Genomic DNA, 13,391 nt, shown 5'->3' with positions numbered 1-13,391 from the left:
GCCCTCTTTTCTCGCCCTCTTCAGGCAGCTCCACCATGGAGTCCCATCACCTAGTCCCGGGGGACCTCCTTCTCCTGGAAGGCCAGCGGTTCTCCCTGCCCTGCGATGCCATCCTGCTGGAGGGAAGCTGCGTGGTCAACGAGGGGATGCTCACGGGTACAAGCATCTAGGGGTGCTTCTGCTCCCCACGGCCTGTGGGTCTGGTGGGCAGGGAAAGGGGTCTGGCAGGATCCCCAAAGGAGCTTTTAAAAACGCCACTGGAGTTTCTTAGCTTTTTACTGAAAACATTTTGCTTCTCGTTCAAGAAGCTTGTTTGGTTCTAGAACGACTTCAGAACTGAAGAAGCTTCTTGGACGAGAAGTGAAACGTTTTCAAGAATGAAAACTAGAAAGGTCCAGCTGCTTTTTGAAAAGCATTTTTGAGATAACCATGACCTGGATGACGAAGCATCTCCATAAGCCCTGAGAGTCTCGTAGGACGGACCCTGGCAGAGTGTGGGTGTTGTTGAAGGAAAATCTTCATCAGGGTCCAGTCCAAGCTGGGAATAAACAACATGGAGACTGCTTTAGAAAGAAGGTTGCAGTTTATTGAAGAGGAGAGCCAGACAGAAAGATGGCTCTGGAAAAAAACTGACCACATGTAGTAGGGAGTGGTGTGTTTTTATCCCTTATTGGGCTTTTGTTTGGAGTTCCTGTGGCATGAATTTGACCTCAGTCTGAGTATGCCTTTCTGGTATTCTGATGGTGGTGGGTTAATCCTATTGTCTCAAATGTCATATCCTCCTTCCCTGGAACTGCAGCTGATGACTCTTAGATTTTTGGTGTTGATTCTAGGGATCTTTGTCTTTCTAATCCCAGCTTCCTGATTCCTGTCTATCTGACAAGATTATCACATCTACATTTCTGCAGACCTGGTTTCTGTTCAGGGCAGAGAGACTTGGGGGGGGGAGGGTTCTGCCTTTAAGATCCTTTGGGGAAATATAATATTCTGCCTTTTAATATTCCCCAAAATATTTCTTTCTCTGGGGGGGGGACTTACTTCCCACAGTGTGTTGGTGTATATGCACACGGAGTGGGGGCAGTGGGCATAAAATGCTGGCGGTCTAATGATGGGGAGGACTTGCACCACGGGGTCACTGAGCAGCTGTGGCTATCCAACCGGGAGAGCGTTCCCAATCAGGCTGCGTCTCCCCTTTGCAAGCCACCTGCCTGAAGATGTCTATCCTTGAAGACCCTTCCTGGCCTTCTTAGCTTCACGTTTGCTTGGAGACCCACCAGCAGACGATGGTAGAAACAGAGCCAAGAAGCCCTCCCCCTGGCCCCCAACCTGTGGGTCTGGTGGGCAGAAAGAGGGGTCTAGTCTCCTGCCCCCCTCAACTCCATTCCCCATCTTTTCTCTCCCTGGATCAGACTTGGGCTTGTAGCTTCCTTGGGGCAGCTGCCGATAGCTTGTCATGCCCCTTCAGCTCCATATTGAGGAGGGGTACTGAACTGGGTGGGCTTTCCTGTGGCCTTTAGGTGAGAGCGTTCCGGTCTCAAAGACCCCCCTGCCTCACTTCAACAACACCCTGCCCTGGAAGGTGTATGGGATGGGCGATTATCGGCGACATGTCCTCTTCTGTGGCACGGAGGTGATCCAGACCAGGCGGGCGGGACCAGGACCAGTCCGGGCGGTTGTGCTGCAAACAGGTGAGTGCAGAACCACCTTGGAGAAAGCTCAGGTGGTGGCGGTCCCTGGCAGCTCCTTTGTGCACACGTAGGATGGGATGAAGTACGTAGCTGTCCACCCCCAGATGGAAGGGATATTCGGTGCTCAAACGTGAGCATGTAAAGAGAACTGTCGTCGGAAGTTATGATAACTTTATGATCTGTGGACTACAACTCCCAGAATTCCTGAGCCAGCTATGTTGGCTCAGGAATTCTGGGAGTTGTAGTCCACAGGTTGTAAAATTGCTATAGTGAAGCAGAGTGAAAGACTCCTGGACTTTACTATTTACATTCACAACATTCTTGATTACAGATCCAGTTGGCCTTGAAGTTCTCAGGTAGAGGTTAAATCATGACTTTCACTCATAATTTAAAAATTCAGAACTCTTAACATTTTTCAGTTAAGGAGCAGGTTGGAAATGTGGGCACCTGATCTACCTGTTGGCCAATCATTTTCAGGTGTTGGTAATCCATCCCACCTCCAAAAACCCCCAGATGTCTGTCAAGAAGTGGTTGTCCAGTCTCTTCTTAAAAACGTTCAGTGTTGGAGCATCCACAGCTTCTGGAGGCAACTTGTATTCCACCGATTGATTGTCGTCCTTGTCAGGAAATTCCTCCAGGTTGCTTCTCTCCTGGATTAGTTTCCATCCATGGTTTCTTGTCTTGTTTTCTGCTGCTTTGGAGAATAGCTGGACCCCCTCTTCTTTGTGGCAGCCTTTCAAATACTGGAACACTTCCATCATGTTGCCCCCAATCCTCCTTTTCTCTAGACTGGCCAAAGCCAATTCCTGCAGCTGTTCTGCATACATTTTAGTGTCCAGACCTTTATTTATTTATTTATTTATTTATTTATTTGTTTGTTTGTTTGTTTGTTTATTTATTTATGAGACTTATATACCGCTTTAAGTACAAGCACTCTCTAAGCGGTGTACACCAGTAAGCAATGTATATATATATTTACATTGCCCCCAACAATCTGGGTCCTCATTTTACCTACCCCGGAAGGATGGAAGGCTGAGTCAACCTTGAGCCGGTGAGATTTGAACCGCTGACCTGCTGAACACAGTCAGCTAAAGTGGTCTGCAGTACTGCACTCTAACTGCTGCGCCACCTCGGCTCTTTAATCAATTAAACTTAATTAAACTTTGAGGCTGTCTTTGCCCCCAGGCAATTTAGACAAATGTTGATCAACTGAAATTCTAGCACCAATTTACAAGGCCTTGGGAAGGCCACACTTGGAATACGGCATCCAGTTTTGGTCCCCATGATATAAAAAAGACGTTGAGACTCTAGAAAGAGTCCAGAGAAGAGCAACAAAGATGATCAGGAATCTGGAGGCTAAAATGTACAAAGAACGATTGCAGGAATTGGGTATGTCTACTTTAATGAAAAGAACTATTTGAGGGGCTGCCCCAAAGAAGAGGGAGTCAAGCTATTCTCCAAAGCTCCTGAGGGCAGGACAAGAACAATGGGTGAAAACTGAGCAAGGAGAGAAGCAACCTGGAACTAAAGAGAAATTTCCTGACAGAACAATTAGTCAGTGGAACTTCTTGCTTTCAGAAGTTGTGTGTACTCCATTGCTGGAGATTTTTAAGAGGAGACTGGACAGCCATTTGTCTGAAATGGTGTAGGGTTTCCTGCCTGAACAGGGGGTTGGACTAGATGACCTCCAAGGTCCCTTCCAACTTTATTATTATTATTATTATTATTATTATTATTATTATTATTATTATTATTATTACTACTACTACTACTACTACTACTACTACTACTACTATTAACCATTCATCTGAAAAGGTGTAGGATCTCCAGCTTGAGAGGGGAGGGGGGGTTGGACTAGAGGACCTCAAAGGGCCCTTCCAACTCTGTTTTTCTGTTACTCCCCTTACTGCTGCCTCTTTCCCTGCAGGCTTCAACACCACCAAGGGGGAACTGGTGAGGTCCATCCTGTACCCAAAGCCAGTGAACTTCCGGCTCTACCAAGAAGCCTTCCGGTTCATCGTGGGCCTGGCTGTGATTGGGATCCTGGGGATGATCTACACCATCTGCGTGTATGTGATCCAGGAGGTGGGTCCCAGAAACAGCCCCCCCCCAAATGCAAAACTTCATGGGCAAGCAGGAGACCCAAGGCTGCCATTGCTGCTAGTGGCGGTCTCCTCCCTCTGTCTGGCTGGGCTCTGCTGCAGCCTGTCCAGGCACACAAAGCGAGAAAAGAGCTCAAGGCAACCGCAAACAGCAGACAATAAAGTTATTGTTCTATTCTATTCTATTCTATTCTATTCTATTCTATTCTATTCTATTCTATTCTATTCTATTCTATTCCATTCTATTCTATATTCCATTCCATATTCTATTCTATTCTATTCTATTCTATTCTATTCTATTCTATTCTATTCTATTCTATTCTATTCTATTCTATTCTACTCTACTCTATTCTATATTTCCATTCTGTTCTGTTCTGTTGTTCTATTCTGTTCTGTTCTACTCTACTCTACTGTACTCTATTCTATTTTGTTCTGTTCTACTGTACTCTACTCTATTCTATTCTATTTACACACTTACGGCCATTGCAGCATCCAACCGGTCATGTGATCGAAATGGAGGCACTTGGCAACTGACTCATACTCATGATGGTCGCACAGAGTCCCCGGGGGTCACGTGATCGCCTTTTTGCCACCTTCTGACCAGCAAAGTCAACGGGGCAAAGCCAGATTCACTTAACAACCCTGTTGCAATTTAACAGCTGCAGTGATTTGCTTAACAACAGTGGCAAGAATGGTCGCAAAATGGGGCAAACTCCGCTTAATACCGGTCTTGCTGAGCAACAGAAATTTTGGGCTCAGTTGTGGTCATAAGAGGAGGATGGCCTGTAACGGCCTCTTTCCCGAAGTCTTTCCTTGCTTCCAACCCCCCACGTCAGGGTCGGCTCCCCCCATCTTGGAAAGAGAGCCCCCCGCCCGGCACTGCCAATCATCCACCCCCCCCCCGATCAGGGCTACCTTCCTGGTGGGGAGGGAGCTGAGCCCCCTTGACGGGCTCCCTGGCTCCGTCTGCCCACACCCACCTGCATTGCGTCCTTTCCCAGCAATCTGCCTCGGACACCGTGGGCATGGCCCTCCTGCTGCTGACTGTCCCCATCCCTCCAGTCCTCCCGGCAGCCTTGACCACCAGCATTGTCTATGCCCAGCGGAGGCTGACCAGGAGGAAGATTTTCTGCATCAGTCCCCAGAGGATCAACATCTGCGGCCAGGTCAACCTGGTCTGCTTTGATAAGGTGCAGCCGTGCGATTGTGTCTGTGCGTGGGTGCAGGGCGTGAGTGAGTGAGTGGAAAGCTTCCCCGGGGGAGGCTGGGCTGGCTTCTTGGGGGGGGGCTATTCCAGGTCTGGTGAAAGCCCTCAGTACACAGTAGCTGCCCTTGGCAAGGACTTAAGAACAATTAATTGGTGGAACGGAAGTTGCCCCCAGAAGGTGGGGCTGCTCCATCGCTGGAGGCTTTTAAGGAGAGACAGGACACCCACTTGTCTGAAATGTTATAGCAGTGGTTCTCAACCTTTTTAATACTGCGACCCCCAACTGGTCGTAAGTCGAGGACTACTCAACCGGTCGTAAGTCAAGGACTACTCGACTGGTGTAGCACCGTTTGCAGAACGGGACTTTTGGCGGGCTCAGCAGGGCAGAGACAGCCTGGACAATTCCTATTGGCTTTTGAAAGCCAATAGAATGAGACTCTATTCAAGAGAGTCTCTTCTATTGGCTTTCAAAAGCCAATAGAATAAAAGGGAGTAGCACAGCTGAGGAAAAGGGGGAAAAATGGCGGACTGCGTTGTTTGGCAACCCCCGTGAAATGGTCGTTCGACCCCAAATGGGGTCCCGACCCCCAGGTTGAGAACCACTGTGGTAGAGGGTCTGCTGCTTGAGCTGGGAGCTGGACTAGAGGACCTCCAAGATCCCTTCTAACTTTATTATTCTGTAATCCGGGACCAATTAATCAGAGGAACAGCTTGTCCCCGGAAGCTGTGGGTGCTCCATCAATAGAAGAGACAGGATAGCCATTTGTCTGAAATGGTCTATACAGGGTCTCCTGCTTGAGCCGGGGGTTGGACTAGATGACCTCCGAGCTCCCTTCCAGCTCTGTTATTCTATTATCCACCTTTCATTTCCACCCTGCAGAATTCTCTTTTCTTCAGGCCTGCCCCACCTTTGAGACAGCCCACCTGTCCCCCCCCCCGCCCTTGGTTTCCATTCACAAGTGGAAATATTGGTCAACCTTCAGCCAGGGATGATGTATGTTTAGAGTTGGCTTTATACGGGGGCACGTTTTTCTTTATATATATATATTTTCTTGTTGTTGCGTTTGTAATTTTTTTACTTTGTCTTTTTTGTTTTCGTCTTCTTGTACTTTAAAAAAAAACATGTTAACTTTGAAAGAAGCAAAAAGCTATCAGAACAAACAAACAGAGGGGCAGCTGTGCCTGCAGTCCAACCTGGCAGGGTGTAATCCTGGCGCTTTCTTTCACCCAGACAGGCACTCTGACGGAGGATGGGCTGGACCTCTGGGGAGCCCTTCCTTGCCAGAACCAGAGGTAAGAAAGACGGGGTGGAATTGGATCTGAGCTTAAAGACGACAAGATTGCTGAAGATCATTGGAAGGCCCGGAACTTGGAACGTGGGCTGCTGCCTTCCGTGCCCCTTCCTTGGCCCTGCCAGGCAATGAAGCCTGGCGTTGTCCTGCCGGCTGCCCAGGGGAACTGGCAGGGCCCACCTCTGCCCCGGGAGCCACCTGGGAACCTGCCCTCCTTCTGCCCTGCTCCCCGCACTGACCCCCACCTCCCCCTCAGCTTCCAGAGCACCCACAGCTTCTTGGGGTCCCCCTTGCCCTGGGGGCCGCTCTGCAGAGCCATGGCCAGCTGCCATTCCCTCTTGCTGCTGGAGGGGAAGATCCAGGGAGACCCACTGGACCTGAAGATGTTCGAAGGCACAAACTGGGTGAGCACGATTCCGCTCCAGCTGCTCCTGACGCTGGAGGTTCTCCAGCTCTGGTGGGGGAATTTTGGGGAGGGGAAGAAGCCACCCTCCTCCTTGAACCCCCCCTGCGCTCCCCTCCAGCTCCACTGGCTGCAGGGAGGACCTCCGGAGACCTTTCTGCCAGCGTTGTTCCTTGCCCTGCTTCAGAAGGGCACGGAGGGCTTGGCAAGGCAGCCAGCCTTCCCTTTCAGCAGCAGGGGACCTGCTGGGTTCTGGGCTCCCTGTATAGTGGGGAGGGGTTATTATGGGATGGAAAGAGGCTTTTCAGGAAGGGAGCAAGTGAGTCCCCAAACCAGGAATCTTCAGAAGGTTTTCTTGGATGGAGACATTCCTTTGGCCCTCTCTTTCGCCCATCAGCTGCAGATGCTGCAGTTTGGCTAAGCTCTGAGGATGGGGAGGGGAGGGCTGGAATGCTCCAGGGACTTGGGAGACCCCTGGCCAATCTGAGGTTACCTGGTTTGGTAATAAACCTCTGCAAGAAAACCACCAAGCTCAGAGGCCACCTCCTCTTCCTGCTCCTCCTCCCTTCTGGCACTGGTGATGCTCCCTAGTTGGGTCATGAAAGGCCTGCAAGAAAACAACCCAGCTGAGAGCACCAAGAACCCCTCCTCCTCCTCCTCCTCCTCCTCCTCCTCCTCCCTTCTGGCACTGATGATGTTACCTAGTTGGGTCAGGAAATGTCTGCAAGAAAACCACCAAGCTCAGAGACCAACTCCTTCTCCTCCTCCTCCCTTCTGGCACTGATGATGTTCCCTAGTTGGGTCATGAAAGGCCTGAAAGAAAACAACCCAGCTGAGAGCACCAAGAACCCCCCCCCCTCCTTCTCCTCCTCCTCTTCCTCCTCCCTTCTGGCACTATGTTGGGTCATGAAAGGCCTGCAAGAAAACCACTAAGCTTAGAGACCAGCAAAGACCCCTCCTTCTCCTCCTCCAACACCCCTCCCTTCTAGCACTGAAGTCCACAAAAGGGCCAGGTTTGAAGGCCCCTGTTCTAATGCTTCTGATGCTCTTTCTCACGCCAGGAAATGGAAGAGCACCGGCCGGACAAGAGCAGAGCCAGCCTCCCCGAGTCCTGCCTCCTTGTGAAGCCCGGATCTGCTGCTCCCCCAGTAAGCCAGTTCTCGGGCCCAGCTTTGCCCCAAGACAGTGGTGGTGAACCTATGGCACGGGTGCCAGAGGCGGCACTCAGAGCCCTCTCTGTGGGCACGCGCGCCGTCCCCCCAGTCCTAGGCCTTCAGCTGGGTTTTATAAAACCTTTTCACTTTAGGCCTCCGCTGCCGTGTGCAAAAAAAAAAGGTTCAATCAATCACTCAATTTCAACTTCTCGCAGGGAAAAAAAAGATCTTGCAAAATTGGAATTGATTGATTGAACTTTTTAGTCCCACCCAGTCTGCCGCGGCCACCCAATGGGCCACACCCACCCAATGGGCCACACCCACCCAATGGGCCACACCCGCTCAATGAGCCACACCCACCTGGCACTCGACGATGCATAAGTGGGTTTGGGGTTGCAGTTTGGGCACTTGGTCTCTAAAAGGTTCGCCATCACCATCCCAGGAGAAAGAGGGGCTGGCAAATGAAAATGCACAGTGGAAATGCAATGCAAAATAGTATTATGAAGCGAACAAGGCTACAGTTATGAAGAAATTAGAAGAAAAATGGGTGGAAACTTACCATATATGCCGGCGTACAAGGCGACCCGGCGTATAAGACGACCCCCAACTTTATCGCCAGGCCGCATTCCTAGAACGTCGTCTTATACGCTGGAAACTACCAGTATTTCCGGCATATAAGATGACTCGGCGTATAAGATGACTCCCGTCTTTGGCGCCGATTTCAGCGCTCGCGGAAGTCGCCTTATATGCCGGCATTTACGGTAACCAAAGTTGGCATTTCTACCGTACACTTTTCCCAAAAGGTTTCCACAATTTTGGCCACTACGGTAGAGCTTTACAGCTTTAAAAGTCAGATTAATATCTGAATGGCATCGGAGGGCGTGCTGGTGCCCATGCCACGGAGTCTCCTTTTGTAGCGGTGAGCCAGGATTTAGCTTCGGAGGGAGCAGAGGTCTCCCCATTTTTAGATGAAAGCTCTTCCTCGTCAGATCTCCCAGCCCATAATAGTTCCACCTTCTCTAGCTTTAAAAGTTGTTCACCCAAGTGACAACTGCACTGACAAAAGCGACTCAGGATCGGATTTCACACTTACTATTGTATAGTGGGTTTTTTTGGAGGCATTAACCAGACCGGTTTAATACAACACGATTTATTGCAACAGAAAACAGGACTGGCTTAACCGACAGAATGGCGTCTATTTATACTTGCCGTGGCGACCAATCAAATCAAACAGTGTTTTCCCGCTCAAACTTAAACTTAACTTTCCCTCCAAAACAGTTGGAGACACGTTTAAATTAAAACACATTAACTCTTGATATCAGTACATAACACTTACGACCGTTGCAGCATCCTTGTGCTTGCGCCGTCACACGCTCCGAGTGCTTGGCAACCTTTGTCTATTTATGTCTGTTGCGTTGTCCCCGGGTCACAGGACCATCTTTCGCAACCTTCCCAAGTCGGCCTCCAGTAAGCACCACAATGGGGGAAGCAGGATTCGCTTAAGGACTGCCTGATTCACTTAACAATTCTCTTCTTTGTCTCTCCTGTTCCTCGGGGTGATTCCCAACTCTGCCTGCCTCCCCTGCCCCCAGGCCCCCGTGGAAGGGATCCTCATCCTGCATCAGTTCCCCTTTTCGTCCTCCTTGCTGAGAATGTCGGTCATCACGCAGGAGCTGGGGAAGAGCGACTTCGAACTCTACATGAAGGGAGCCCCGGAGACGGTGGCCGGCTTTTGTGAAGAGAGGACGGGTAAGGGCAAAGAACCAGCAGCCTCTGGTCAAGGAGGGGTCCGGCCACCATGTTCAACCATGTTTGTGTGTGTACCTTTGGAGCTGACCAGATGGGGTTGCAGCCTTGAGGAGGCTTAGGAACAACACTTAGACTTATATACTGCCCCACAGGGCTTTACAGACCACTTTGAGCAGTTTACAGAGTCAGCCTCTCGCCCCCAACGATCTGGGTCCTCATTTTACCGACCCCGGAAGACTGAGTCAACCTTGAGCTGGTGACAATCGAACTGCTGGCTGTGAGCAGAGTTAGCTTGCAATGCTGCATTCTAACTACTGCGCCACCATAGAATAAAGGAAGGAAGGAAGGAAGGAAGGAAGGAAAGGAAAGGAAGGAAGGAAGGAGGGCAGGGAAGGAAGGAAGGAAGGAAAGAAGGAAGGAAGGAAGGGAAGGAAAGGAAGGAAGGAAGGGAAGGAAGGAAAGGAAGGAAGGAAGGAAGGAAGGGAAGGAAGGAAGGAAGGAAGGAAGGAAGGAAGGAAGGAAGGAAGGAAGGAAGGAAGAGCAATATCACTTAGACTTATATACCAGTTCATAGTGCTTTACAGCCCTCTTCAAGCAGTTGGGTGACTATCTTCACCTCGCTGATCACAGCCTGCCTCTCTTTCCCAGTTCCAACCATCTTCCAAGCGGAGCTGAAACACTTCACAACTCAGGGCTTCCGAGTCATCGGCTTGGCCCACAAGAAGCTTGATCTTCCCCAAGGGGTGGTCTTCAGTGACCTGAAGAGGTAAGCACGCAGAGGGGCAGCTGCAGCCCTCTCTGGCTTCCCTTGCAGGGGGACTTTGGAGCAACACGGCCAGATCCAACTCTTCAGCTCACAAGTTCATATTCTCATTTCTCCAGATTTTAGCTTTGTCAAAAGCTTGTGTTCAAGGCAACTGGAGAGGAGGAGTAGAACACAGAACATAGCATCATAGGGTTCAAAGGGACCTTAGAGGTCTTCTAGTCCAGGAGACCCTAGACCAGGGGTAGGCAACCTGGGCTCTTTTAGGACTCATGGACTGGCAGAATTCCTGAGCCAGCATAGCATAACTGGCTAAGGAATTCTGGGAGTTGAAGTCCATGAGTCCTAAAAGAGCCCAGGTTGCCTACCCCTGCCCTAGACCATTCTGGACACATGGCTGTCAGGTGACTTCTTGGAAACCTTCAGTGCAAGTGATGGGAAGGAAATATTTGCAGTCCCAGCACCCAACTGGGCATCTCTGGAGCACACATACCCACAACCACCCCATTGTATTCCTCTACCTCTACATGAAAAAGTTCCAACTTTGGGGAACTTTTGGAGCTGAATCTCCTTGCCGTATCTTCAAAGGGAAAGGTCCCCCATTAAAACATGATCCAAAGCAGCCCACACGGTGAGAACAATCAATCAGTGGAAGGACTTCCCTCCAGAAGTGGTGACTGTTCCATCAGTGGAAGTTTTTAAGAAGAGGCTGGACAACCACTTGTCTGAAATGGTAGGTAGAGGGTCTCCTACTTGAGCAGAAGACCTCCATGGTCCCTTCCAACTCTGTTATTCTGTATTCTATTCTGGAGAAGTACTACCTGGTAGAAGACCATTCAAGATCCAATCTAGAACTAAGGAGAAATTTCCCGACAGGGAGGACAATTAATCAATGGCATAGAAGTTGCCTCTAGAAGTTGTGGGTGCTCCATCACTGGAGGTCTTCAAGAAGAGACTGGACTGTCATTTGTCCTGAACGGGATAAGGTCTCCTGCTTGAGCAGGGGGTTGGACTGGAAGACCTCCAAGGTTCCTTCCAACTCTATTATTATGATGTATTGAGGGGTTGGACTAGGATCTCCAAGGTCCTTACAACTCTGTGATTCTACATTCTGTAAGCTGAGGACAACCCACCCTTCCCTGTCTCTCCTCACAGGGAGGAGGTGGAGTCTGGCCTGACCTTCCTGGGCCTGCTGGTCATGGAGAACCGCCTGAAAAGTGAGACCAAGCCTGTCCTGCAGGAGCTCAGGCAGGCCCGCATCCGGAGCGTGATGGTCACAGGTGTGTTGGGAGGGAGAGCCCTCAGCTAGAGCAGTTGTCTGTTTGTATGTGTGCTCAGCCCTTGCACAGCAGCTGAGGGGGCTCAGTGGACTGCCCAAGTCCAAAGAGCCAAGGTTGCCCACCCCTGGCCAAAGTAGTCATCCACAGTCTTTTGAACCTGTCCCTCCTTGCCTTCTGGGGCAGGAGCAGGTAGAGGCTGCTGGCCTCTTATCACATTGAGGGTTCCCCAGGAGTCTCCCCCATTCCAGGGGCTGCTTCTGTCCAGCGGCCTCAGGACGGCCTGCTAGCCATTACTTCTCCCCTCAGCCATCAACCCCCCCCCACCCTTTTTTCTTCCTTCCTTTAACAGCTCCAACTCTGTGGCCTGATTCCAGAAGTGACACGATGCTTCCTAGACCTTTCCCACTTCCCTTGACCTCCCAAACTGGAAGCGCAGATCTCGGGATCCTGTCACAGCAGATAATTGGGGATCTTTGAGGCCACGGTGGGAAGGGGCTGCTTCGGACCTTACCAGATCTCTTTTGATCTGGGCTGCTATGGAGAAATGCTGGAATCCTGGCCCACATTTAGATATTCAGACTCGCATCTCAAACCTCCTGGTTATTTTAAAAAAGATTTGGGCTTTTGAGTGGTCCTGGGTGACCTCTGAGCTTGGTGGTGGGTTGCAGCACTGATAATGCTACCTAGTTTAGGTCATGAAACCTCTGGAGGAAAACAACCAAGCACAGAGAAGACCAAGGACTCCACAGTCCTCCTCCTCCTCCTCCCTTCTAGCAATGAAGATATTACCTAGTTTGGGTGATGAAACATCTGCAAGAAAACCCACCAAGCTCAGAAAGCACCAAGGAGCCCTCATTTCGACCCTGAGCTGCAAATATTCTCCTTTATTGGTACTCTGGGAGAGTCTGTCCATCAGGCTCCAGATGTGCTGATGTTGGTGAGGAAGATATTTTGTTTTGAAGGCTGCCCCCTCCCCCTCATCTCAGCCTCCCTTGTCCCCAGGCGACAACCTCCCGACAGCCATCACTGTGGCCAGGAGCTCTGGGATGCTGCCCAGCCCCAGCCAGGTGGTCCTGGTGGATGCCCAGGAGCCGGGGGATTCCTGCCCAGCATCCGTGACTTGGCAGCTGGTGGAGGAGGAGGAGGCGCCCTCACTCATGGGCAAAGACAAGGTATGGCAGCCACCCTGGAGGAGAGGTGGCCCAGGAAGGTGGGCAGGAAGGGCTTGGAAGAAGTCGGTCTGGGTTGTTTGTAGGCCAGGAGAGGACCAGACTGGCCATGTTCCTCATCACCTTCTTACGAGAAGACCATGCTGGTCCCTCTAGCCCAGTGGCCGGGACCCCATTTGGGTTCGAACGACCATTTCACGGGGGTCGCCAAACAACGCAGTCCGCCATTTTCTTTCCCCCTTTTCCTTAGCTGTGCTACTCCCTTTTATTCTACTGGCTTTTGAAAGCCAATAGAATAGACTCTCTTGAATGGAGTCTAATTCTATTGGCTTTCCAAAGCCAATAGGAATTGTCCAGGCTGTCTCTGCCCTGCTGAGCCCGCCAAAAGTCCCATTCTGCACACGGTGCTGCACCAATTGAGTAGTCCTCGACTTACGACCGGTTGAGTAGTCCTCGACTTACGGCCGGTTGGGGGTCGCAGCATTAAAAAGGTTGAGAACCACTGCTCTAGCCCAAGTTTCGTAGACTCAAACCAAAGAGAGTGTCAGGCTCCAAAGCCAAGAAAGGCCCCTTGTGATCTCTCT

General features: G+C 50.6%; 1 protein-coding gene across 3 annotated transcripts in view; it reads left to right on the top strand.

The window, feature by feature from the left end:
* Positions 1 to 13,391, top strand: part of LOC120307154 (probable cation-transporting ATPase 13A5) — a 40,484-nt gene that overhangs the window by 18,489 nt on the left and 8,604 nt on the right. For 2 of the 3 annotated variants that reach the window (XM_039341510.1, XM_039341508.1), the window contains 11 exons: positions 25 to 156; positions 1,518 to 1,688; positions 3,616 to 3,773; positions 4,792 to 4,980; positions 6,229 to 6,290; positions 6,546 to 6,693; positions 7,754 to 7,840; positions 9,439 to 9,595; positions 10,244 to 10,361; positions 11,514 to 11,638; positions 12,641 to 12,810. In XM_039341510.1, coding sequence (XP_039197444.1) covers positions 25 to 156; positions 1,518 to 1,688; positions 3,616 to 3,773; positions 4,792 to 4,980; positions 6,229 to 6,290; positions 6,546 to 6,693; positions 7,754 to 7,840; positions 9,439 to 9,595; positions 10,244 to 10,361; positions 11,514 to 11,638; positions 12,641 to 12,810 — 1,517 coding nt within the window. The remainder of the gene's footprint in view (positions 1 to 24; positions 157 to 1,517; positions 1,689 to 3,615; positions 3,774 to 4,791; positions 4,981 to 6,228; positions 6,291 to 6,545; positions 6,694 to 7,753; positions 7,841 to 9,438; positions 9,596 to 10,243; positions 10,362 to 11,513; positions 11,639 to 12,640; positions 12,811 to 13,391) is intronic. The other variant, XM_039341509.1, reaches the window with a different exon arrangement.

Source organism: Crotalus tigris, unplaced genomic scaffold, assembly GCF_016545835.1.
Source record: "Crotalus tigris isolate CLP2741 ecotype Arizona unplaced genomic scaffold, ASM1654583v1 scf7180000017765.3138416, whole genome shotgun sequence".
NCBI lineage: Eukaryota > Metazoa > Chordata > Lepidosauria > Squamata > Viperidae > Crotalus > Crotalus tigris.
Note: the sequence above shows the minus strand (reverse complement) of the source record. Positions and strands in the feature narration are given on the sequence as shown.